This window comes from Zea mays, chromosome 8, assembly GCF_902167145.1.
Source record: "Zea mays cultivar B73 chromosome 8, Zm-B73-REFERENCE-NAM-5.0, whole genome shotgun sequence".
Taxonomy (NCBI): Eukaryota; Viridiplantae; Streptophyta; class Magnoliopsida; order Poales; family Poaceae; genus Zea; species Zea mays.
Window position 1 is genome coordinate 8,135,866 of NC_050103.1, and position 26,472 is coordinate 8,162,337.

Here is a 26,472-nt window from a genome sequence, read left to right on the forward strand (position 1 = left end):
CAAATCTACATATTAAAATAATACTATTTATGATATTAAATAAGTATCATTAATTATATTTTATAGCACACCTGTTTGATGTTATATATCTTTATAAATCTCTATATGATTTTAGTTAAACTTAAGATATTTTCTCTTAAAAATTAAAATAACTCATGCTTTTTTTAAAAGAGCGAGTAACTATGGAAGTTGAAACAAAGGAATAACATAGACCATGTTTGGTTTCTTACAGATAATAGAATCTGTAACGTGCATGTTACCCGAGAAAATACAGCGTGCACTTGCTTGATTCTGGGATTTTGTTTCTCCACTACAATTTATTTTCAAAATCAGATTTCAAGTATCTATGGTGAACCGAGGAACTGATGCAGCGCAGAGTAGCAGACATATCAGCGATCGAACACCCGACGATTTTTAGCTGCCACACCGCTCAGAGGAATTTGTCAAAATAGGTCGCTCGTACTTGCCGCTCTACAAAATAGACGGCTTCAAGCTGACCTCGTAAAAAAGGGTCACTCCAATTTGCGTGCTCGCCAAAAGAAGTCACGGATAATTTTGGGCACCTGCCGGTGGGCCCGCGAATTCTTGTGCCGATTCTGCCCTTACTGCCAGCGCCGTCGCCGACCGGGGGCTCGTCGCCATCGCCGCCGTCAAGTCAGCGTTCCCCGTCCTTCTTGCTTGATTCCTTATGCCCGTTGACTGCGTACGTCTAAGCGGCACGCACTAACGTTGCTTGTTCATCATCATGAACTAAAACCACCAAACACCCGGGCATCTTCAGAGGAGGCAGTGCGAGAGCAGAGTCGCAGCGACGACAATGGCGAACGCTGAGACCGGGGATCGGATCGCCGCCGCCGCCGACGACGACGACTTGGAAGAGCCCGGGCTTTGGACTGCCGGAGCCGTTCCGGAAGCTGTGGGCTCTGCAAACGTGGAATAAACAACGTTGTTCTTGTCAATGCCATCAAGTTTATGGAAACTATAAATTAAATTGTAAGAGGACGTAGAGACTATAGTAATCACAAATCACCACAAGAAAGAAACGAACAAGAAGCATTGACAGAAAAAAAAAAGCAGTGGAGAGCAAAGACGAGGGCGGCAGAGTACTGACTGTTGCACTTGCTCAAGGCGGCATGGTCTTCGCCGCACGCCGCGGGCAGCCCGGCGCCGCGGGTGAGGTTGACGGGCATGCCGTAGTTCTGCGCGACGGCGGCGCAGAGGCAGGCGACGGTGGCGGGGCTCTTCAGCGCGGCCTTGACGCCGGCGCAGCACTCCCTGTCGGGCTTGCCCTGCGTGCTCCCCTGCTGCACGTACGCCAGCGCCGACGCGCAGTCGGTCGACGGCGCCGGCCCCGGCGCCTGCGACGCCACGCTGGACGCTAGCGCGAGGACGGCCACTGCGAGGGCCAAGAGGCCGAGGCGCGCCATGGCTGGACCTGGATTGAACGAGGGAGGAGGCGACTTGCGTTGCGCTAGTGGGCTTGGAGGCGCGACTGGGAATCTGATATGCGTCTCGCTTGGCGCGCAGCGCGGCTCTTTTAAAGGCGGCGGAGTCGTCGTCCCGTGGCCTGCCAGCGCGGACGACGAGGTCTTCTAAGGGAGGAAGGAAATGGCGCTGGGTGCGAGAGGAAGACAGACAAGGAGGAGAAATGGAGAACAGACGGCGTGCCTTGATGCCTTGAGGCAGTAAAGGCAGAATCGGCACAAGAATTCGCGGGCCCACCGGCAGGTGCCCTAAAATTATCCGTGATCTCTTTTGGCGAGCACACAGATTGGAGTGACCCTTTTTACTAGGTCAGCTTGAAGCCGTCTATTTTGTAGAGCGTAAGTACGAGCGACCTATTTTGACAAATTCCTCCACCGCTCATCCTCTCCCGCGCGCTTGCCCCTTTCCGCTTGGCCTTCCGCCCCTCCTCTTCTCCGCACGGAGCGCCGCCACAGGTGATTGCTAGGGTTTCGGGGCCGCCGCCTGCAGCAGCCCTACCGCCAGCGCTCCTACGCCTGTGTCCCTGTTCCTCTCCGTCCCGTTCTGCCGGCGTACCACGGCTGACGGCCGACGCCCTGCAGATCCAGCAAAGGCAACGCTGAGATCCCTACGACTTCGAACGGCCTGTGACCTGTGGATCTGTGCCAGCCTGTTGGTCGAGCTACCTGCTCCAGACCGAGCAGCCCGTGTTAAAGCTAGCTAAGGAAACAGGGCCTAAGTGAGCTCAGAGGAAAAAAAGGAACGCAATGGAGGAAGGGAACGTGCGGGTGGACCTCGACAAGCTCCCCATCAAGCGCCTTGAGGCCATTGAGGAGACTGGCAACGAGCACTACCCACCGTAAGTTTGCTGACAGCCCGCATCCGCTCAAATCCACCAGGAACTCACGCACTTTTCCTTCGTCTGCTCGCTGAGTGGTGCCTGGGGTTGCAGTGACACTAGCAACGAGGAGCAGCGACTCGCGGCCATCCGCCGGATTGACTTCTCCTGGGTCATAGAGAAGGATGCAAAGAAGGCCAAGAAGGCGGCTGAGGCTGACACTGCCCAGCAGGCATGGCCCTGGCAGGGCCTTATGGAGAGCCTGCAGCAGGCACATCAGGAGCTCTCTGTCGTCATAGACCTCATCGGCACGGTTGGTAAATGCAGACGTGTGCCCAATTTCTGTCCCTGCGAATGCAATGCTGGTGACCGGTTATGAATATGTTGAAAGTTATGCTGCAGGTTGAGGCTAACGACGCTGTGGCAGTCGCCTCGACAACGAAGCCCAAGTCGCAGCCAAATGAAATACTGGTTGACATGGCAGTCTCTGCTGCCACCAAGCTCCAGCGCCTTAGGGTATGTTTCGTACTGTGGCTACCACATGTTGTCAAATAGCCTTTTCAAATCAATGGAATGAATGCATGGAGCTCTTTAGACTAGTGCAACAAAGACAACCAGAGCTGAAAGGGCAGATCCAGTGTCAGAGACTCCTACATGAGTGGGGTCTCGAGAAGGGATAAACCGAGGCAAGCCTTCCCCTGTAAATGCGGAGAGGCTGCTTCGAACCTGCAGTGACTTAGTGAGACAACCCTCACCACTGCATCAGGATTGCCCTTCAAAAACCAAGAGCTGAAGGGAACTCTAACAAAGAATGTTTCTGTAATTGTTATTTCAAGATCTACTGTTTATTATTGTACTTACTACCGTAATATTCATTTGTGCCTTTTGGGATCTCTCAGCATTTGTCATGGTACTTCAAACAATCTGCTAAGACTATGGAGCAACAATTCCAAAAGGAGACTAGGTTCTACGGCTCCTTAATAAGGTAGTTACTTCTGTTGAAGTTTTGAATGTAAAAGCTGTTAAAAAGTTGAAGATGTTGTCACAAAGTGCTCAGATTGCAGCAGAACTGGAAAGTGAAGCGGCAGCGGGCTGTTGGGAGTCCAGGAAGTGAAGGCTTCATGTTTGATCTAGTTGATAGTTCTCAGCTAGACACAACAACAGTGCTTCGATTATCACCATTATCTTTAATTCCGATTGATCAAGACTCTTCAGGCACTTTGTCTGTACAAATTCCACAGAAGTCTTTGCGTTCCTTGAGCCTTAAATTTCATGGAGACATAGTCAATAATGCAGAAAGCAGTGCTATCAAAAAGAAAGAAGGCACATTAACCAACACTACTGCTGAAGCCGAAAAGGATGTTTTGGCAGATGATGATGTCAATAAGTCTATTAGATATGCACATTCCATCCTTCGTGACATCCACAAGTCCATATTTGAGGAGCAGGTGGGTTAAATGCCTATGATTTTCATAGTCCTCTGACTAACTAGAGCACCATGTATAGAAAAGAACCATTGCACCTTGCTGTTTTTATTCTAACTGCACCATCACACTTAATTTAGCGCATATCTCTTGTAGGTATTTGATATGGTGATCCGGGAGACGTTTAACCAGTCTCAAGGCATCAATGTTACTGGGATGTGCGAAGATTTTCTCCAATTAGCTATTGGCCAGGAGTGTTCGTTGTGCCTTTCGCTTGAGCTCTCTGGACAGAACAATAACGCAGGAACAGTAGGACAGCAAGATCATATGGATACAAATTATCCTGGAAATCTTGCAGTAGCCACTGTAAATGGGAAGGAGTCCTCAAATAAGGATGTGAGAGGGTTTCCTAACCCCAAAAGCTTAGAAATCTACCTGCTCCATATGTTCCATGAAATTCTTAGGAAACTCAGGGAGAAATCTCGTCATGTGGTTCGCTACCAGAGTTCTGCTCAGGCTGCACCTGACGATTGTGGCCTGCTAAGCCATTTTTGCATGACAGTGGCTCACAGGATATTTTCTAACAAAGTACATTTGGAGCTGGAAAGCGTGGTATGACTACTCGACATTTGTCAATTAGTATAATTTTATATTAGTAGATTGGCATTGTGAATTCCTTTCACTAATGCAGGTTAGTAGGGTTCCTTATCTCCATCTGCGTTCCCTTCCTACATGGCATTCTCGAACTTCTTCCTGGTCTCTCTGCTTGAAAGTTCCTCAGCCTATCCTGGCCACCGGTCGAGTCACAAAGCCTTCAGACTATCACGAGCTGAAGTACAAATCCAGGTCGCAGTTTAGTACAAAGGTGATCTTGAAAGATGGCCAAATTAGTTTAATGGGTGAGGGCTCCCCAAGCATTGTTGGGTCCTTGACTGGGAAGCCATCTGATTCACGTCTGATAAATAGTTACAATTGTGACTTGGAAGACCTCCCAATGATGCTTCTGCAGCAGGTGATTAAAAGCTTCCCCCTTACCCTTCTTTTTTTTTGGGTTGGTCTGCACGATGGAAATTGGAAAATTGGTTGTCTATTCTTATATTCCAAGAAAAGCTTGCCATATAATATATTCAATACATAGCTCCAATGTTGAATCACTGTGCTTCATTATGCCTCTTTGTAAAACCTTTGTCCATTGCCCGTTCCATGCAAATTCTGCAAACCATGTGCAGTGCTTTATTCAACCGTACAATCAAAGAGTAATTTGATTACTTATTATTTTGTATATCTGCAGGTCGCCAGTCAAGTAATCCACTGGCTCCATGATGAAGCGATGATTCTTGGGATGAACGTGACCAGAGATTTCCTGTGCCTGTACTTTGACCTTGGCCAAGGCGAAACACTTGGTCTATTGGCACATGTCGACCCGGATGACACCTATGGCTGCATCTCATGGTACCTCACTGTTGAACACCCAATGGAGGAGGGGAAGATGTCAGCTGGCAGTCCAGAGTCAGAGAAGCGAAGGTTTTTGGGGTACCTTTCCCTGGAAGTGCTTTACTCTACCCTGATGGACCTGATAAAATTGTGCAGCACAAGTGATCAAATTCGTGCCTCTTGATCGACATAAGTGGATGAAATGATGTATGTCCGTGCAGTGTTTAAGAGTATGTAAATTGAGGCATTATGTGCACCTTTTGTTTGCTAATAGGATGTTTGGCTTGAAAAATGGAGTCCATCCTCTCACTCTTCAGTATGTTTGTTTGGTTCATGAATGAAATAAGCTGATACATCACCATCTTATTTCACTAAGTTAATAATTAGTATTAGCATGTGGAATAAAGTTGTCTCGCTACTCTATTAAAAAAAAGTTCCAGGGTTATTGGGCCTCTAACCTAGTGGTTAAGGACTTCTGAGTACCACCTCCAAGTCCTGGGTTCGATTCCCCTCGGGAGCGAATTTCCAGGCTTGGTTAAAAAAATCCCCTCGTTGTGCCCCATCCGCTCTCGGGTTACGATGTCCTGTGCGCTACCCTCCGGTTGGGCCTTTGCAGAGTGGACAGTTGACGCCGCCCCGTTAGTGATGGGGGGTCAGGGTTCGAGGATTTTCTCGGCCGGGACCATTGTTTCGGTCTCTTCTTAATATAATACCGGAAGGGCAGTCTTTCCCTCCCCGGCCGAGCTCGCTACTCTATTAAGAAATTGGTTGATTCTCCAAACCAAATACTCCATGAGTGTATGCTAATGCATCGCCAGCCTTATTGGGGGATGTGAGAGGGTCTGAATTTTTAATTGGCTAGAATTGAGAATTAGAATTTTAGATCACTTCGCTTGTGTCCTCTAAAGTTTCTGAGGTTTAAATTTTAGACAACATTTTATATCTTCTGTTTGAAGTACCAAGAGAGTGGTTTTAAATTTAGTGGCTAAACTTAAGACCGCGGCATGGTCGAAATATGTATCTTGACCCTTAACATGAAAGAAGAATTCATGTCTTAAACGATGATCTTTTTAGAATTTTTGTTTCTCTTCATTTTCTATTTCTGACCAAATTAGCCAGGTCGTGATAGCATGTGCCTCCGCCTCCGGGACTTTTTGGTTGCTTTGTGATTTTTTACAGCTGTAAATAGCTTGCATTTCTAATTTTCTGTACACAATAATATCATTAATTTTCATTGTTGATATTGCTCTTGCACATGTTGATAAGACTTCTGAGAAGCTAGATGAAGAGGTGATGGACTGCTAACCTTCTTCGTAAAGGGTAGAAGCCAATATGGTCTATTTGTCTTCCGATTAAGCCAACTAATTTTAATTGGTTTCACTTGAAGAAAATCACTAGTATGTTTAGACTAGACAGGGAGGTAGGTACACAATAAACTGAATCTAAAGAAACTACTTTAAAGGTGATTCTAGTCTCCAGTAAAAAAAGACATAATCACCCGAAACATTTCTACCCAAATTCAGTGTTATGTTTGACCGTTTGAATTTGACGCTTATACCTATAATCAGTATTGTGTTTGGCTGTTTAAGAATATTTCTAGTATGAAGAAATTGTGAACCAATTTTTTCACATCAAACGGAACCTTAGTTTCAAACGGACCCTTTTATTTTGGATGCTCAATTAGTTGCATCTGTTTTACAATTGGTTAGTTGGGCTTTTGGCCGGCTATTGAAGTGCAGTTAATAATAATCAGAAAAATAACAGATTCGTATGCTTCTTACCCTCCAACGATTAGGCCCTTCACCATCCCCCTTCAACATTTCTGTATCCGACCTGGTTTCTTCAGGTTCCAGAATGGCAAATTCAACTAATATGCCTGCTCACAACAATTCTGTAACATAATTCAAACAAGTTTACACAGTACACATCGGTCACAACCGGATTTAAAGGTCAAACCTAGGTGCATCTCAAATGTGTGTTAGTATCAAGTCTCACACATATGATGACTCATGTTACAGAAACGAATGTAACATTTTTAATATATAATGGAGTTTTATACAAAATAGTTAAATAATTATATCATACGAAGACAACAATCCAGCAACCATAGTTAACTCGGAGACGACGGTCTAGACCTCTCACGAACTCATCGTGACCTCCTTCATGCTCCTAATCTTGTGGTACATGTTCATGACCTGGGGATGTGAGTACATCAAGGGTGAACTCACATACGTTCATCGCTCAATAAGTTGTGGAGAATAATGTGCATGAGCTCACTTACGGTGAGGCTCATGTGAAGTGTAAGGCTTACCGAAGGAGATTATTAAAGTTGAACATTGCTTTTAAAGTTGGTCAAAGTTTTATTAGCAGTTACTAAGTCTAAGTAGATACCAACCCAAATATATAAGAGATCACAATTAATAATAAAATCACAATGCAATGAAATGACAAATTAAGTTTACTTCCATAAATTAATCATGTGAGTGTCTGAGCCGCTCATGACCGTGAGCATAGCTGATATACCAGTTTTACTGTCAGGGCCTAAGGAGGCCCAGGGAGGGGCTGCGGCACCAGCAGCCATGGGCCCTCCAAGGGGATTAGATAAGGATAGTTAAAGATAAGATTAGAAGATTAGTTGATATTATTTATGAGATTAGTTGAGATTATCTAGGAAGATTATCAGTTAGTTTGTTCAGAGATTTTAGGAGAGTTTTAAGAAGATAAGGATCTCTAGCTAGATAGACAGGGGCGACCAGTCAACCTATTTATGCAATCAATGGATGAGAAATAAAGTAGGCAAGAATTAGAAGGGAGAAACCTTCCTCTTGCTCGGTCGTGGACAGAGGCCCTCGGCCGACGTTCCTGCCCATCGACACCCCTCTCCAATCCCTCACCGATCTAGCGACCATAACATCTTACACTATGCAAAGGTTGCACATCTTTACCCACAAGTCGTCTTACTCATCTGTCACGGGGTCATGAATCCCATACACATCTACCGAGGAGGCGAGACAGGATAGCACTGCGAGACCTTTACAAAGTTTCACTAGCTTCAGAAAACCCGCTACAGTTTCTGAGAAGAGCAATATAGGGACCCCTCGTCCGAAAAGTCATCGCAGCATGATCGGCCCGAGAAACTCCTTATACCGCAGCTTCTCTACCGCCCTTGCCCCTTTCGGGGAAGGTAGCCCTCCACTAGTTTTCCTAATTAGTCAGCCATGAGCGTCCCATACCATTCTTGTGGTAACACTATTTTCACGGGTGATTCTCCATGTTCCAATGAACACAATAATCTTGTCATGAACAATAATTAAATCAACAAAAAAATTGGAACATGATCATAATTCAGTATAGCATTAATCCAAAAACCAGGTACAAAAATAGAAAGTCTACACAATAGTTAATTTGTTTGCAAGATGTGTGGTAAACAAAATTAGGGTAACCTATTAGGTCCCATCAAATTATCATGAGCATGTCACCGTGATTAAGCGGAGAACATTATTAGGTAGAGAAAAGTGATCAAGGGCACAACTTGACTGTGACTCGAGTTTCCACACCAAGTTGGTCTTTAAATTTCTCGTGACCTCGCTGCTACTCATAGAAATACATACAAATAGACAAGAGTACATAAAAATAAAATTACACCAAACATAAGAACAAACTGCGTAAGAATTATCTACACGTTGCCATGAGATTGTAGGTTCGAGAACCATTAGAATCGGGGTTAAAATGAGAAAGTTATGGGCTTTCTATGTTTTAGGTGATCAACCAGGAGAACTATAATCTAGGTTTGATTAATATAAGCCAGCAAGGTTATGACAAATAAATAACTAATTTATCTTTAATTTTAGGTTATAACTTGATTAGATGTTACATTTTAGTCAAACTATAGTTATAGATGTATTAACTTTGATTAGAAGGAATAATTTACTAAGCATAGATTAAATGAATATTTATTTGTGGAAACATCTTATTTACTAAAATAATGTCACGGAGGAAGCGTAGGTAATGTTATTACAAAGCTAACGCAACTGGAACGACTTAAATCAGCGTTAAACCAAATAAGTTATAAATTTATTAACCTTCTAGAATTGTTTTTATGCTAAAAATTCACTTTCTCAGATTTAATTTTATAATTATTAAAGAATCCGAACTGGGGAAACTATTTTGTAAAAGATCGCAGTTTAATCTGCTAAAACAGGACTCATTCGTAATTACTTTTGACTATGGATGGACTGCGGGTTGATTTGAACGAAACCCGAGGGCTCTTATGATAAATCGCTCATCCGAAGGGGTACAAATGATTTTGGGCCGCAGGTGAACATGTATGCATCGGCCGCCCTTAGATCGAGGATCAACGACCCAGATTTCTAAAGCACCAGATGGGCACAGGTCCACCCATTCTTAGATCAAAGCGCCAGATCGTTCAACCCCAAGCGGTATGACGTCAAATCTCTACCGCATGTTGCAAGATCAACAGCTCCTAGCCCACCCCTTTCCCTCAGCCACATATCACGGCGGCGCCGCCCTAACCGCGGCGGAGCTTCTCCGGTGAGTGAACATCTAGGTGCCCCAGTGCCTATTTCTACCCCGGTCAGCAGCTACGTGATGCACCGAGCATGGTGAAGATGATGGGGGTCTTACTAGGGTTCAGAGGCGATAGAGAAGCCGACCCACGGTGAGTGGCAAATCCACGACGGTGACACGCGCTGGTGAGCAATTGCCCACGCTTGGGTCGAGGTCTTGGCTCGGCTATCCCACGTACACACGCCGCACGCCGAGCGCAAACCCGGCGTCCCTCCTTGGTCCCTGAACAGCTTCTGAGGATGAGGTACGTCGGCGACGACGGTCCAAGCTCCCAACGGTTCCCTCCCTCTCTCAATGGCGAGGTCTGGTTTTATAGGGGCGTGGAGTCCGCGGCCGCAACGAGCTCCAGATCCCACCTAGGCCTTGTTCGCTTCGGCCGGGATCAGTCTGGATTGGAAAGAATCCTCCCGGGATCAGACCTCCGTGGTTGAAATACCGGCCCACGCAAAAACAACGTTCGTTTAAGCCTGTTCGGGCGTCAACCCCGCCCATCCCGGACGTTCCCACATCATCTCGACCGGGTTACAACCCTCGTCCCATCGGCGTGGAAAGAATCTGCGCTCGTTGGCGGCGCAGGAGGCTGCGGCGGCTCCGGGACGAAGGCGACTGCGGCGGCGTCCACAACATCCACGAGACGGCAGCAACAGGACGGAGACGGAGATCTGGTGCGCCTTGCGGCTGGGATCAGGTAAGGCTCCGTAGATCTTCGGAAAGCAAAAACGACGAGCGTCCTGTTATCTATGTCCGTAGGTCTCCGTAGATCAGCAACATCACTGAACGGATGGAAGAGCTGGTAGCTTGTGATTTGTGGAGATCGAATATGTTAGCTGATGCAGCGCTTCTGATTGCATTCAGAATTTATGCGGTGATTAATTCGTTAATGGATAGCATTAATTCATGCATGCGCGCACACACATGGCGCATAAACTTGGATCTCTGTATAGGTAGCAAGACCTTCCCAATAAGAATACAGTTAACCAATGCTGATTGCAGTCACTGAACCGACCAACGCTTCTGATTGCCGTCAGAATTTGTGCGGTGATTAGGAGCAGTAGCCAAGGATTTGTTTGTAGTGAATTTTCCCTGTTATTTGCATCACTACAGGTCTGATGATGCACGTTGGTGCATTGCTGGGTTGTAATTTTAGTTCTGGTCCAGTATAGCTTTTAGTAGGTAACTACTTTGATTTTGCAGATCTGACAGTGGCTTCTTCACCGCCTGACCGGCGTCCATGCTATCACGGTGGCTACTTCTCGCCGGTACACACGTTATCCTCCTCTAACTCCTTTCCATCTTCAGGCCATATAGAAGTGAATCAAATATCTTTCCTGTAGGTGGAGTTTTGCTTCTTGAGTTTTCAGAATATTAGAACTTCAGTAAACTTTTAGGACAGTACACTTTTGTGCTCTGTATGACTTATATGAGTCCTCGAGCTTTTTATCTCCATTTAAGTTATTTGTTTTGGATATGTGTACGACGGCACAACTATTTCTGACTTTTTTATTGGATCAATATATTTTGTTGATGAGAGGATTGAAAGCGACCTTGTCTGTATACTGTACACCAATGTGGTAGGCGCTAGTAGTTTTACACGGGTGCCTCAGGTTATGAACAATTGAACATCATGTTTAGCACAACTGGATTTTAAACTCTATCGCCTTTCTTTTATGCAGAAGACATGTACATAGCATGGTTACTCCTTTCTACAATTCTCCACTGGAGGTATTAACTTGAGTTAATCTGATTACAATATAAACTCAACAGAAACAAGTGACTACAATCCTAATCCAATCTTTAAAAAATGTCTCAAATCATAGAATAGATCTGTCGCCTTCCAGGGAAGCTTTGATCTTTAGAACAAATCCAATCCTTCACTTAGTGTATGTTAGCAATCAATATGATCATTTTTTCGTCTTTAGACCGCACAGATCAGTTGTCAGCTTCTTATTTGGGTGATGATGGTAGGAGCGACTCTGCAGCTTATTAGCTTATCCAATTTTATAATTTTGAAACCTAAATTTGGGTGATGATGTTCTTAGAAAGAAGGATAGTTGATTGTAGTAACTGGTTTTGTATCCTAAATTTTATTTAAGGCATGATTATGTTGTGTTTCTCTGTTGTAAAATATCAAGAAAATATGGAGTCTATCGAGTTGCAGAGTTCAACTCTATTTATTCCTTGTTTCTGTTATAAACTATTATATTTGTAGATGTATTTTTAACAAAAACCAATTATATTTCTAGATTATTCCTGCACCGGTTCGAGTTGGAGAAGAATTTCCACCGTCTTGGGATCTAAAAATTAGAAGCAAACAAGTTGAAGATGAAGCGACACAATTGGCAAGAGAAAGGGAGGTTAGAGGAAGTGATGATTTCTCAATTAAGAATTGCATAGCAGTTCTAAACACATTGGAAGTCACAAAGGAGGAGAAGGTCAAAGCCTATAAGGTGTTCAAGGACTCTGACAATCGACAGATTTCTTGAGTGCCTGTAATGATGATAGAGAGGCTGCATTGATGTGGTTGAGGAATGAGATGACTTAGTAGGTATACCTAAGGTTAACTGCGTACTCAATTTTACATACCTTGCATTATTTCATATTTTAGATTAGCAAACAGTATGTTGCTACAATTATTTCGTATTTTACAATTCTTGGAAGGCAAACAGTATGTTGCTACAATTTTACATACCAGCAATATGTATGATATGTGTGTAATAAGCTTTTGAATAGTGGTACCACATACATTTTCACTAATGAATACATTTTCAATAATGACCATTAGCTTTCTCATACCTGCATTTTCAGTGATGGATATCTTAGTATCAATATCAACCTTCTCTCTTTTGTTCTGGTAGTGAAAGCTTAGTTTTTTTGCTCTTTATTGAGTCATGTGGCATATACTAAATTGTAAATTTGGTTCTACCGTGAGATGTGTGGTTTACCTTGCTTAAATTGTTATAGTTGCTGACATGTATTTTTAATGGCATTTTTCTTTTTACGACAGTTCTAGACTTCCAGGGGTCGAGTTATGTACGAAGTAGCTCTAATCTTTAGAGGAAGAATGTCTTCTCGACGGGTTTTATGTACTTGTTCTATCAAAGAGTGAGATGAATCATTATCTAGATCTATGATCTCGTCATGTTTAGTACACTGGAAATGTAAGCTTTTGCAACTTATTAGTTTTAACAGACCATGAGATAATTGTGCAGGTTGTTTGGAAAGGCATTAATATTGAGCTGACTGAAAATTTTTATTTTGGTATTATTGTGGTTGTTTAAAATCGCATGTTCAGTGCATCTGTTTGAAACGTGTACTGAACGTTAGGGCACCTGTTTGAGTTATTTTGAGGCTAGTATTTTCTCTATCCCTGGATTAACCGAACAACATTTTAGTGCCAGGGATTACAATCCCTCTCTGGAATAAATCCAAGGGGTTTAAGTGATAGGAGGGGATTAACTCAATCCCTATCTGGAATAAATCCCTTTCTGGAATGTATCCACGTGAACCGAACATGCCCCTAGGTGGCGCGGTCGTTGCGCAGAGCCGTGGAGATCACGGTCGATGATTGGAGCAAGAAGATCTACAGGGCTGCGGCTGCCCAGGTGGACCCACATCGCGATGGCTCGACGAAAGGCATGCACGCGGCTGGGAGAGAGTGGCCCGAAGGCCCGTGCGTCAGTGAAGGCGTGGATAGCTGTGCGTGAGTCGGTTGGGCCACGGTGGGCCAACCGATTTCGGCCCAATGCAGGTATCCTTGTCTTTTTTTTTCTAATTTCATTTCTATTTTGTTTTTCCAATTTCAAATTCAAAACCAAGTCCACATCTTGTTTTAGATTTGAGTTCAAGTTTTATTGTACAAACAAAAAACTCCAGTGTGAAGACATTCAAGTATTTTTGATTATTTATTTCTTTTATTTGCTTATTATTACATTCCTTCAAATAATTACTCACCAAAACATGCCATGCATACATACTCTTTTATCTTTAAGGAAATATAATTTCTACTGTAGACTAGGTATTAGAAAATATTTTAACATGATTCTCTTCCATATACTTCAACTAGAGATAATAAGTCTCTTTTGTTTAATTTTATATAGAAAGTATCAACATTTTGGAAAGAGTGACTTCAAAGGTAGAAAAATTCTTTAGTCAAATATGTCTTAATTCAAAACCTTTGAAAAGTATTACTAAATTCTCAAAGTAAGATTTTGTGGTGTTACAACATCTAATACTAGTAATATCAAGTAAACACAATTCAAGAGAAGAAATGGCCATATAAAAAATCATGACGTGTAAGTGTAACTTGTATATACAGAGAAATGCGAATAGAAAGAGGCCTTGTCCCCTGCAAAACAACACAATCATAACACATTGATCGATGAGCCTGACCTGGCTGACTCCATTTCATGTTTCAGTTCCTGTAAGGGTGGCCAATAGAACTCTGATAATTAATCAGGATGGCACCCCACAGCTCAAATACAGCACTACCAGAGTACACTACAAGAGAAGTGGCAGTTTTTACACCATAAACCCCAGATACAGCTGAAGCTAACTACAAACAATTTACTCGGCTTGTGAATTACAGCTGCAGGACAGCCACCCAGCAAAGAGTCCAACAGTCAATGCCTTCATTGTGCAGATTGGTAGTCCACCTTTAGTGCCCGTTCGGTTCTTCCGGAATACTTTACTGGATTGGTTCCGGATTAGAATAGTTCACAAATTTGTATTAGCTTGATGAGTTGGAATGGTTCTGGCCTCCAATCCGGACTAAACGAACAGAGCCTTAAGAACGTTAGTGCTACGAATGCTGAAATCCAGACATCTTATGTCAGTGTCATTTGAACAATGTTGACCTGTCGACCTTAACATTAACTGAGCCTCAGTTACAGAAACTTCATCACAAGAAGGTTCCAGATTTGTGGTTGATAAAGTTTATCTCAGATGGAATCAGTCGAGAAATTCCTCTGGTACTGATAAGGGGTCAAGCTCCAAATAGCCTCGAAGCTTGCCACCTTTTTCATGTGTGAGACGAAAGCAAGGAATCTGGTGAGAGAACTTGGGGTACTCATCGTTCCTTATTGTCATCACAGAACCCTCTGCTCTGTATGACATAAATACCATCTTATAACCATCGACCTTCCTTAGAAGCTGAACTTGTATGGAGGAATCAGTATGGCCAAGTATCTCCACCAGTTCATACTCACATTTTTCAAAATCCTGTGCAGTCCATACAGCCTCCCAGTTTTTGTAAACCGCCCATATCTCACCATGACGAGGAAGTATTTCATATTCACCTTTTCTGCCAGTAGCTCTGGCCTTAACAGGATGAGAAAAGGGATCTGTACCAGTGTAAGTCATCATATCGAAGATATAGCCAAGCCTAAAGGTTCCAATGCCAATGGTCCGTTCTTCTTGGGACAATCTTTTCTCCACTTCTCCTCGAGGACAGACATCCAGCCATCTAACTTGTACTGTACCATTTTTAAGATCGACTTTCTGTATGAATGCATAGTAATTGGGGAATTTATCTATATCACTATAGAGAGCCCAGATTTGCCCAGATGAAAACTTTTGGAGAAATCTTATTCTTGAAAAATCATAGAATTCTGATTCAGCGCATACATACTCTGTTTGGCAAATGTTATCGTCATCGACATCTGTAACTTCAGGCAGATGAGTGTTATGCTTGATTTTCTCTTCATTTGGTGTTTTTGTAGCGATCCCTGCATTCACAGATTTTGTCTGTTGCCGCTGCCCCACATTCATGGTTTCTTTGCAATCTTCACTGGACAAACCAGCATGTTTGGAGTTATGCTCCTTACTTCTTACAGAACTGCATTCTGGGTTAGCAGAAGGAAAAGCCTCTTCCAAGTTGGAGGGAAGCGCTGCAGGATCAAGTTCAAGAGATCCTTCTGGAATGCCTTCTTTTTCAGTTCCGCTCATCAAATAATGCGGGACACAATGAGAAAATCTTAGTGTGTCACCCTGAGGTATCACATACGGAGCTGCCTCTCCAGACTGCACAAATAAGCTAACATAGCCTTTTAACTTCACAAGTGGCATGACAATAATGCTAGTGCTCGTGATGAGATCAGAAAGAACTTGAACAACTTCATAACGATGGTTCATTTTTTTGTGATTGCCAGCATCTGAGCTCCAACCAATATCCCATCCCTTAAAAAGGGCCCAAACCTCACCTTTCCTTGGATATATTTCATAGAAGTTGTTTGTCTTGCTTCTCTCTAATGATATAATCTGGGAGAACATACCAATTTCACTCGTTGTCTCTGACTGTCCATGCGTAAAGTGTCCACATGCAACAGGCAGACCCCTGTAAGACCATGCCTCCTCCGCTTTATTTGCAGGATTGAACTCCAGCCACATAAAGTTTAGCATAAACTTTGGAACCATTTTTACCTTTGTGATTCGAGCATAAAATCTAGGCATACAACCTTGATCATCATAGACAGCCCAGACCTGGTTGGCTCTAAATTGACTTGCATCTCGAAGTTTGTCAAAATCAAAAAATTCAGGATCTGGGAAAGTGAATTTGTTATCATCTGAAGCATCATCATCGTTTAGACCAAGACCATTGTTCCTGATAGAATGAAATAGCTCTTCTTTGCCATCACTATTTTCTCCAACATGCATTGGTTCTCTCTTCATCTGCTCAACACAATTGGAAGTTTTCTCTTCACATGGCAAACCACCATTCTTTTTACCTTTTATGTTACTGCAGCTACTCACACCATTATGTCCAGTGGTGTCTTCATTCAGCTTTGCTGTTTTAGTACTGTGATCGCCATGGAACAGGCCACCTTTTCTCAACCTTTTCAAAGCAGGAGAGCCAAAAAAATCATCCTCAACTGTGTTACCATCTTCAGCATCATAATTATCATCATCACTATCCTCATTATACTTAACTTCTTGCTTCTGCCTGCTAGATCTGCGAGTTTGTTGACCTGGCCCTGCCCTATTTTCAGAAGGACCATGTTTTAGAATCTCTTCCTCACTGTCGCTACTGGTTTCTGATATGCTAGATTCACTGGATTCAAATGCCGCCCTCCTGCCCCTTTTCAATCCAGCACTTGATGAAGCTTTTGAAGGTTTCCTGGTGGACTGTGCAGATTTCATTTTGTTTTTCAGTCCACCTGCGTTACCATCAGCTTTCCGCTTTGTATTCACATTAGCATGATGAGAACTGGTATTAACATGAACTCCTGAAGTGGCAGACCAGCCTTTCTGACCAGTGACATTTGATTGAGGTCCTGCAGAGTTCTGTGGTGTGCCTGCATTTTTCCAAACCCCGGCAGATCGCTGATTTGCACCAGAAGGAATAGCTTGGTCCTTCAAATCATGTGCGATAAATGACTTCAAACAATTCTGACAGCGCAAAACCTTCTTCAAGATCGAGAGGTAGTACTGATATTTCATGCCACAAGCTGGACAAATAGTCCAGAATGTTGTTTGCGGCCCTGTAGGATCTGAGGCTTGATACTGATGTTGCTGATGCATAGTATGGAGATTCACAGGAGTAGAACTAGATCTAGCAGGTGCAGGTCTTTTTGGTGGCTGATGACTGGGTCTTGCTGTAACACTCCTGAATGTTCTTCTTTTCATGTCATGCACAGAACGTTTTGACCGGTCTGTAAGAGTTATGTTTGCTTCTCCAACTAATTTGAATGCTGCCTCTGCACCTCCAAACTTATTCTTATCAGGGTGTAGCAAAAGGGCAAGCTTACGATACTGTTTCTTTATCAGTGCGTCGTCAGCATTTACAGGTACTTGCAGTATTCCATACCAATCAATCTCAGTATTCACCTTAGCTCCAGCAGCACAATGAACATCACAAACAGTTAACATTTTTGGAATGTCAACGTCATCCACTTCTTGGAGGAGTTGCTGCGCCTTCATAATCATCTTTTTTGCACCAATAAAATCCATGTCCATCATTTTTCTTTCTGCCAGAGCTTTTGCTCTAGCAGCTTCATCTCTGTTGCATTCCATGTAAACACGTGAAGTTGGTATCGTTGCAAAAATGCTAGACTATGAAGTGGCTAGCACAGTATAGTAGTAATCACAGGATTAGTTATCTAATAATAAGATGTGCAATGCAGGTTGTAGAACTCTTTGGCTGCCAATAGTAATATGTGAACAAAAACCAACAGCAAGTTTCTGCAACAAAGTAAACAATGTAGTTAATAAAACAAACATGCCAGCATAACAGCAATTTTCTAAAACAAAATTAACAATGTAGTTTTTGCAATATTCGACAATTATGTTGTGAACACTTTCATTGGAAAGCAATAAACTAGGAACAAGAAGGCGCCAGCAGCCACCAGTATCTAATTCTGGGCCATAGTTATCTGTTAGGGGAGCTGCTACTGCAAGTTAGGATCTGGAGAGTAAGAATAGGGGGATTGGTCAGAGTAAGAATAGGGGGACTGGGCAGCAGTTTGTTAGTAGACAGCCAGCATTAGGCGATATAACTAAGGGCCGCCTGATTGTGAGGGGCATGCAGAAGTAGAGGACTGTCGATCATAGCCTTTTGACCCTAACTCTAATAATGTTAGTTTGAGTATCCCAACTTTCAATTCAGTTTAGTTTTGGCCCCTAAGGCCAGTTAAAGTGGTTCTGGCTGATGTGGCAGCGGTTTTTGGATTGAGGAAGAAATACTCAAACAGCTCTATTTTTTTGGAAGAAACGAATGTTTTCGGACACAGGGAACCCCACAAAAATAAATGGAGTTCATACGTTCTAGAAGTTCCAAATAAAAGATTCAATAAGTCCGCGGGGGGGGGGGGGGGGGGGGGGGGGGCTTTAGAAAATTCCAAAAGGGAGCATATAAACCTTGTCACCAATGATGAGAATTATCTTTTCATGATTTATCGAATCATTTATTTAAAGTTTGTAGAACTTGTTTCACAATTGTTTGTGTCTTGTTATTTATTTCTCATTTAACTTGAAAACCACTGCCACAGTCCTAAACAATTCCGATCAGGTTCTAGTGCTAAAGTTTAACATTATGAAAAGCAAAGTTGAGGTTCCTACACACTAATGGTCATGGAGTCGGGATGGGTGGGGGAGGGGGATTAGACAAAATGGAGAGTTAAGGGGCCAAATATGGACTTACTTCAGAGACAGGGTGACAAATTAGAAGAAAATAAAGAGCACGTGCAGGCTTACAAGAGCTGTAACATGGCAAAAAGAATACTTACCTGTTATCAACAACAATCATTAGTTCATCATTGCATGCAGAGCAGCAGAAGCTTGCCTGCATAAAAGTGATAATCAATATGTGTTCAAATTTGACTATGTTATACATCATGACAATGTCTTTGTACAATAAAAGAATACGAAACAATTTTAGATAGACATCATAATGTAAACATCAGATTCACTACTAAAAATTGATATTGAAAATATAGAAAAATTGTTGCCCTTTTGGTCCAAAGATATGCAGCTCTTGGTACGTTTTTTTTTCTTTTTCTTTTTATTTATGCAACTAAGTCTACAGTGGCAACAGAGAAGGGTTAAAAACACGAGCTTTCACTCGTTTGATATATATGGAGAGGACTTTAGGTATTGACTAATGACTAGAAAGACTTCTTTCTGTCTGCATGAAAGGCGGCATACAACAGCGGAAAAAGCAACCCCTAGTTATCAAATATACATGGACATTCTTGCAATCAGCAACTAACACCCAACTATCAGCTACACTAACGTGTGTGCCCCGAGCCTCAGGCAGCCTCCATCTGGGAATAGATCTGCTCAAGCCTCAGGGGTCTCTTACAGAAACCCCAACCGAACCACAAATTGACTCATGGCAACTAAAATGAAATCTAGATTTGGAAGCACCACCTGTTCCATGCTCCAAACACCTTCAACAACCAAAAGAACAGACATTGGTGACCAAACCCGCCCCCAAAAAAAACACAAGCAAACAAAATTACTCGCTACCGCCTACCATATCCTGCTGGGGTGGACCTGCCAAAGGGGCATGGATGTACAGTTTTATCAAAAGGTTCGAAGTTAGGTGGCATCAAATAGCCAAATAGCTTTAGGTTAGGGTTTGGGTGCTCTGATTCGCACAGCAGGAAGAGAAGAGAAGACAAGGGATGGGAATACCTGGTGGGCGCTCGTCGCTGGCGAATAGATCAACGAAGGCCTCAGCACCTGGCGGCTGGCGCAGGGCAGCGGCGGCCCACCAGTCGTCGGAGAGCGAGCGAGTGTGGGGTGAGACACACCAGTCGTGAGCCGTCGGAGACTCGGAGAGCGAAACGGGTCCGAGCTGGTTGCTGAGACGACCGTGAAGGCGTGAACGGAAGGGGGATGCGGTGGACGGCCGGCCCAGCCTGGGATTGCTCGGCCCGGGAGAGCGCGCACGGGCCTCCACCTCGGCCGTTATTTTTCACACGTTTCCTTTGCATTTTTTTCTCTCTCACTATTTCTTAATTTGTGTTCTTCTCGATTTCATCTCTATCAATGGCTAGCACAACATTAATTTTAAAATAAGATATAACAATAATTATATTAATTAGAAATTTTGGCCTGTCGTAGAGTATAATAATAATTTTACCTCTATTTATTCTAACTTTGTAATTTTGTCGTATGTGTTTTTTTTATTTAAAGCTTCCGTTTATCCATGTTTCTAATAACGTTAGGTGGGCCGAGATTTAATCAATGGAAATGGAGAGACGAACAAATGAAAGGACTACCATGTTCTTTCACCTAACCTAAGGTGTTCAGTCCTTTATACTGTCTCCAACCATTTATCTGATATTTCCCCTACGTATAGGGTGTCTCCAACTATTTCTCTATGCACATTAACTCAGTTATTTTATATTTTAGAAGTATGTATCTGGCAAACTTTTTTCAGGTTGTCTGTACCAAGAATAGTTTTCCTTTTCAGTTTTCGGTGACAGTGACACATTGTGTTCCAAACATTCTCCGCTTTTGACAATTCGACACATGTTCAAAATCGTTATGGTGGTACCAGTTTTCTCTGTCACAACGCATGGACATGGGTAAACAGAAAAAAGGTGAACGATGAACAAGCAAAAGATAAACTGAACTTACAGGCGAAGCGAAAATATCATAATAATAGCTTTCGACGTAAGAATCTATTGATATCGAGTGGTTGTTAGCAAATACACACTTTACACAATATTAGTTAGTTGTTCGTACAATGTTATGGTTTTTATATATCATATAGTTAGATCTTGTTTAAATAAGATGTTTATTCAAACATGATTATATTTTTTTACTAATTATTAGTTATATATTTAAAGTATTATCTCTTTATATGACATGAACAGGCGTGCGCTCTAGTGGTACAAGTCGCTTGCTTTGAGCTGAACGTCTTATTCCATGCTAGCGCAAATTCAGATAGCGCCCTCACAAGTGCTTGTTCGCTGGGAGGATGCATAAAGATTTTCATCCTTTATAAATTATAATAATTATAATAGATTATGATTCTAATATTCTTCTTATGCTCGGTATGGCCAGTTGGCCACAAGTTGGACACAAGAAAGCGGTGGAGATGGCGTCGTAGGACGACAAACATTATATTGAGTTACGCCCGTTTGTTAACCCTCTAAATTATTTAATCCAGCTTAATAAATAAGTTACCAAGCAAACAAACAACATATATTATTAGAGTGAATTATATATAGTGTGTTGTTTCCTTCCAGAATTATATAATCTAGTTTATATAATCATACTAGAGATGTTTGTTTACTCAGACTATTAATGGGTAAAAAGTCAAAAAAAAAAGATTCTTAAATAAGCATCTAATTAATGTTGCTTATGAATTATCATAATCTTGGTACCTAGATTATATAATCCACCCAAATAATCTATGTTTTTTATCTCTTAACTTATTTAATCTAGATTATATATATAATCTAGAGGGTAAACAAACAGGGTCATAATCTAGACACCTAGATTATGATAATCCACAAGCTATTGAAGTGGAGTTTTTTGTTGCCAGCAAGCAAGTAATAAGATCCATCTGCTTCTTACCCTCCCGTGACCTACTTCCCCTCCAACATTTCTTTTCATGTGTCTGGTTTGGTCGCTTCTTCATGTTATAGAATGGCAAATTCAACTAATACTAGAATTTTTTGTGCCTTATCGGACGCTTTGCCAAGCACATACAAGCAGATTTTTGTGAATCATATTATGCACTGAATGAAATGATATATAATTAAAGAAGCCAGAAGCCTTTTGGAGACGGCGTATATCATGAACGAAGTATCAGCATATGGACCACACGAATCACAAACAGCAACATACATCTATGAAATGCATTACATGTATTGGTCATTATCAGGAAAAGATGTATGTTACACAACTATCCAAACAACACAGTTTTGCGTCCATTGGGTCCAAATATAGGTCTAAGCATTAGATGTTTCGTTTGTACAAGACATTGTCCAGGCGGTAGATGACTTGCGGCATTGTCCACTCGATGCTTGACACGCAGAGAGCAAGTCGCAAAAGATGATACTTGAAGGGAGGAAAGGGCACACGTTAGAGTGTACTTACTATCCAAACAACACAATTTTGTAGCCATTTGGTCCAAATATAGGTCTAAGTATTAGATGTTTCGTTTGTACAAGACATTGTCTAGGCGATAGATGACTTACGACATTATATAGTAGATGCTTGACATGCAAAGAGCAAGTTGCAAAATATGATACTTGAAGGGAGGAAAAGGCACACGCTAGAGTGTACTTGGCAACAACGGAGTATCTCACAGTAATGGGTCACATGTAGATTAGTGTGACAGTGTTAGAACATATATTGAGCAAAACATTTGTCAAATGTCGCTAAAAATTGTTTACCAGTGAATATACTTGTAGCAATATTGTGCTTCTTTTTTCTAGTTCTTATTAATCGAACAAATAATGCAAATGGTCAGGTAACAGCTAATCATATAGAATCTTTAGTTTCCCATGTTAACCCTGTTCCGATCACAAGTTAGTCCCCCCACCAATTTTATCCTTATCACAAGTGAACTCAAAGTTCACCACAATGCTACCTGCCCAACTCGACAACACTCAAGAACTCAGCTGGAGTCACATGTTTCATATTCACTAACTACTTTATCAGGATTGGTCCTTTTTGTTGTGTGGATTCTTGTCTATAATCCCACACTATACATCTAGTAATGGTTGTGCTAAGCAAAATACAAGAGATTTTAGAATAGCCTTAACCATTTTATGGTCATCCCACTTGGTGCTCCCGAGGTTGCGGACTTGGTTGACCATTGTATTGAGCCAGTTGTACATTGCTTGTGGCTCCTCTCCTTTGTTGAGGATGAACTGATCGAGTTCTCCCTCGATCGTTTCGCGCTTGGTGATTTTGGTCACCTCGTCCCCTTCATGCGTCGTCTTGAGGACGTCCCAAATTTCTTTGGCACTTTTCAACCCTTGTACCTTGTTATACTCCTTTCGACATAACGAAGCGAGGAGTATAGAGGTGGCTTGGGAATTAAAGTGCCTTATTTGGGTGGCCTCATCGGAGTTGTAGTCCTCGTTGCTCACCTGTGGTGTCTGCGCTCCAAACTCAACAATATCTCATATGGTTTCGTGGAGTGAGGTTAGATGGTGCCTCATTTTATCACTCCACATACAATAATCTTCACCATCAAAATATGGTGGTTTGCCTAGGGGTACCAAAAGTAAAGGAGCACGTTTAGCAATGCGAGGATAGCGAAGAGGCATCTTACTATACTTCTTACGCTATTGGTGCTTTGAAGATGTAGACTCGGCGTCAGAGGTAGAAGGTGATGAAGAGTCGTACTCGTAGTAGACCACCTTCTTCATTTTCTTTTTCTTCTTGTTACCCTTCCTATGTGACTTTATGGAGCCGGTAGATTCCTCCTTGTGCTTGTCGTCGGCCTCCTTCGATGGAGTCCTTTCATCGTTCTTCTTTCCCGAGGCTTCGGGCTTTTCGCCGATGACCATCTCTCTCTTGGCGTGTTCTCCCGACATCACTTCAAGTTGTTAAACTCTAATGAAGCACCGGGCTCCGATACCAATTTAAAGTCGCCTAGAGGGGGTGAATAGGCGAAACCTAAAAATTACAAACTTTGAACACGCACTATACCCGGGGTTAGGATTAGAAATAAATTCGGAATGCGGAAGATTTCCTCTTTGAGAGCACCTAGAGGGGGGGTGAATAGGTGATCCTGTAAAACTTAAACTTATAGCCACAAAAACTTGGTTAATTGTTAGCACAATAATTGCCAAGTGACTAGAGAGGAGCCAAAACACAATAACCACAAGAAATCAATCACAGAGATGACACGGTGGTTATCCCGTGGTTCGGCCAAGTACAAAACTTGCCTACTCCACGTTGTGGCGTCCCAACGGACGAGAGTTGCACTCAACTCCTCTCAAGTGATCCAATGATCAACTTGAATACCACAGTGTTCTTCTTTACTTTGATCTTTCCCGTTTGCGAGGAATCTCCACAACTTGGAGTCTCTCGCCCTTACAATTGAATTTCACAAAGAAGCACGGAGTAAGGGAGGGAAGCAACACACACAAATCCACAGCAAAATGCGCACACACACGGCCAAGAAACGAGCTCAAAAGACTATCTCAAAGTTCTCACTAGAACAGAGCTCGAATCACTGAGAATGACAAACGAATGCGCAAAGACTGAGTGTGGATGATCAAGAATGCTCTAAGGTTGCTTGTGTTTCTCCTCCATGCGCCTAGGGGTCCCTTTTATAGCCCCAAGGCAGCTAGGAGCCGTTGAGAGCAAATCTGGAAGGCCATCTTTGCCTTCTGTCGTCGGGTGCACCGGACAGTCCGGTGCACACCGGACACTGTCCGGTGCCCGATTTCCTTCCTTAAACAGCGCAGCCGACCGTTGCAGATCTGGGAGCCGTTGGCGCACCGGACATGTCCGGTGCACACCGGACAGTCCGGTGCCCCTTCCGACCGTTGGCTCGGCCACGTGTCTCGCGCAGATCGCGCGGCCGACCGTTGGCTCACCGGACAGTCCGGTGCACACCGGACAGTCCGGTGAATTTTAGCCGTACGCCGTCGGCGAATTCCCGAGAGCGGCTACTTCGCGCCGAGTCTGCCTGGCGCACCGGACACTGTCCGGTGCACCACCGGACACTGTCCGGTGCACCACCGGACAGTCCGGTGCTCCAGACCGAACAGCCTTTTGGCTGTACACAGCCAACTTGTCTCTGATTCGATTTCTCCTTTACTTGTGATTTGCACTTTGTTCATCCATGGGCATAGATTCTCATTTAAGCACTTGTGTTTGCACTCAATCACCAAAATACTTAGAAATGGCCCAAGGGCACATTTCCCTTTCAATCTCCCCCTTTTTGGTGATTTATGCCAACACAACATAAAGCAACTAGAACAAGTGCAATATCACTTCAAATAAAACTCAAATTTATTTTGATTCAATTTTGGCATATATGGATCATCCTTTGCCACCACTTGGTTTGTTTTTGCAAATCAAACTCAAATCTCTATCTCTAAGTCAAACACACATGTTGAAGCATAAAGAGAGTCATTTCAAAAGAGATTGATCAAAGATTTCAAAAACTCCCCTTTTTTCCCATAATCACTACTTCTCCCCACAAGAAGCCAACTTTTGACAAAAGAGACAATAAAAGAGTTTTGACAAACCAAAAAGCTCTACTCTACTATTTTCAAATCTCTCAAGTGGTAGCTGATCCATTTATTGCTTTGGCCTTTATTTTCTCCCCCTTTGGCATCAAGCACCAAAATGGGATCAATCTTGGCCCTTTAACCCCATTGCCTCACCAAAATCTTCAATTAAGAGCAAATGGCAATAAGAGTTCATGAGATGAACTTGGAATGAGTTACCCTCTCATCGGAGTGCAGTGGAAGTCTTTCATGGTCCAAGTCCACCTTTTCCCTTTCAACTCTCCTTCGAGACTAAATCAAGCTAACTCAAGCATATGGTTAGTCTCAAAGGGTCAAGTTGTAACACATCTCCCCCTAAACATGTGCATCACTTTGCAACAGACTTGTGAGGTCCAGGGAGTGTTTGTACAACTTGAGCACCACAGTAAGCAACAAAATGCAGAATGAACATGATCAGAGGCATAAACACATGTATGCTACAGTTCAATCCAAGTTCCGCGAATCTAAGACATTTAGCTCACTACGCAGCCTGCAAAAGGTCTTCTCATCTAGAGGCTTGGTAAAGATATCGGCTAGCTGGTTCTCGGTGCTAACATGAAACACTTCGATATCTCCCTTTTGCTGGTGGTCTCTCAGAAAGTGATGCCGGATGTCTATGTGCTTTGTGCGGCTGTGCTCAACAGGATTTTCCGCCATGCGGATAGCACTCTCATTATCACATAGGAGTGGGACTTTGCTCAGATTGTAGCCAAAGTCCCGGAGGGTTTGCCTCATCCAAAGTAGTTGCGCGCAACACTGTCCTGCGGCAACATACTCGGCCTCAGCGGTGGATAGGGCAACAGAGGTTTGTTTCTTAGAGTTCCATGACACCAGGGACCTTCCTAAGAATTGGCACGTCCCCGATGTACTCTTTCTATCGACCTTACATCCAGCATAATCGGAGTGTGAATATCCAATCAAGTCAAAGGTAGACCCCTTTGGATACCAGAGCCCGAAGCAAGGCGTAGCAACTAAATATCTAAGGATTCGTTTCACTGCCACTAAGTGACACTCCTTAGGATCGGATTGAAATCTA

General features: G+C 42.9%; 3 protein-coding genes and 1 long non-coding RNA gene across 7 annotated transcripts; 1 reads left to right on the forward strand and 3 right to left on the reverse strand.

Annotated features, from left to right (window-relative positions):
• Positions 1-233: 233 nt before the first annotated feature.
• LOC103634724 (non-specific lipid transfer protein-like 1) lies at positions 234-1,734 on the reverse strand. 2 transcript variants are annotated; one of them, XM_008657310.2, is made up of 2 exons: positions 1,112-1,734; positions 234-923 (listed from the first exon to the last, which is right to left on the reverse strand). In XM_008657310.2, exons 1-2 carry the CDS (start codon positions 1,425-1,427, stop codon positions 778-780), a joined length of 462 nt encoding a protein of 153 aa, XP_008655532.1. In that variant the 5' UTR covers positions 1,428-1,734; the 3' UTR covers positions 234-777. The 2 variants fall into 2 exon arrangements, with proteins under 2 accessions (XP_008655532.1, XP_020397996.1); XM_020542407.1 differs by having other exon boundaries at positions 1,108-1,734.
• Positions 1,735-1,821: 87 nt separating this feature from the next.
• Positions 1,822-5,526, forward strand: LOC100279335 (Mediator of RNA polymerase II transcription subunit 17). Of its 2 annotated transcripts, none has more exons than XM_008656570.3 (8): positions 1,822-2,323; positions 2,417-2,619; positions 2,705-2,818; positions 3,202-3,287; positions 3,360-3,750; positions 3,883-4,338; positions 4,418-4,738; positions 5,018-5,526. In XM_008656570.3, exons 3-8 carry the CDS (start codon positions 2,780-2,782, stop codon positions 5,342-5,344), a joined length of 1,620 nt encoding a protein of 539 aa, XP_008654792.1. In that variant the 5' UTR covers positions 1,822-2,323; positions 2,417-2,619; positions 2,705-2,779; the 3' UTR covers positions 5,345-5,526. The 2 variants fall into 2 exon arrangements, with proteins under 2 accessions (XP_008654792.1, NP_001145828.1); NM_001152356.1 differs by having other exon boundaries at positions 1,884-2,323; positions 2,417-2,615; positions 5,018-5,524.
• A 1,496-nt stretch (positions 5,527-7,022) lies between these two features.
• On the reverse strand, positions 7,023-10,282 carry LOC118473077 (uncharacterized). The gene is made up of 2 exons (XR_004851841.1): positions 9,805-10,282; positions 7,023-7,355 (listed from the first exon to the last, which is right to left on the reverse strand). It is a non-coding gene; the product is annotated as an uncharacterized lncRNA (long non-coding RNA).
• A 3,751-nt stretch (positions 10,283-14,033) lies between these two features.
• LOC103634727 (uncharacterized) lies at positions 14,034-20,173 on the reverse strand. 2 transcript variants are annotated; one of them, XM_020542766.3, is made up of 3 exons: positions 19,876-20,173; positions 18,966-19,021; positions 14,034-17,922 (listed from the first exon to the last, which is right to left on the reverse strand). In XM_020542766.3, the coding sequence occupies exon 3, from the start codon at positions 17,752-17,754 to the stop codon at positions 14,695-14,697; it is 3,060 nt and encodes a 1,019-aa protein (XP_020398355.1). In that variant the 5' UTR covers positions 17,755-17,922; positions 18,966-19,021; positions 19,876-20,173; the 3' UTR covers positions 14,034-14,694. The 2 variants fall into 2 exon arrangements, with proteins under 2 accessions (XP_020398355.1, XP_020398356.1); XM_020542767.3 differs by having other exon boundaries at positions 19,715-19,877.
• Positions 20,174-26,472: the final 6,299 nt, after the last annotated feature.

What these genes read in the sequence shown, in the direction of transcription:
- LOC100279335 (NM_001152356.1), top strand. Translation starts at nt 2,232, where the DNA reads ATGGAGGAAGGGAACGTGCGGGTGGACCTCGACAAGCTCCCCATCAAG. An exon ending in TTCTACGGCTCCTTAATAAG is followed by an intron (nt 3,288 to 3,359) that starts GTAGTTACTTCT and finishes CAAAGTGCTCAG; the next exon opens with ATTGCAGCAGAACTGGAAAG. An exon ending in AGTCCATATTTGAGGAGCAG is followed by an intron (nt 3,751 to 3,882) that starts GTGGGTTAAATG and finishes TATCTCTTGTAG; the next exon opens with GTATTTGATATGGTGATCCG.
- LOC103634724 (XM_020542407.1), bottom strand. Translation starts at nt 1,427, where the DNA reads ATGGCGCGCCTCGGCCTCTTGGCCCTCGCAGTGGCCGTCCTCGCGCTA. An exon ending in TTGAGCAAGTGCAACAGTCA is followed by an intron (nt 924 to 1,107) that starts GTACTCTGCCGC and finishes CCACGTTTGCAG; the next exon opens with AGCCCACAGCTTCCGGAACG.
- LOC103634727 (XM_020542766.3), bottom strand. Translation starts at nt 17,754, where the DNA reads ATGGAATGCAACAGAGATGAAGCTGCTAGAGCAAAAGCTCTGGCAGAA.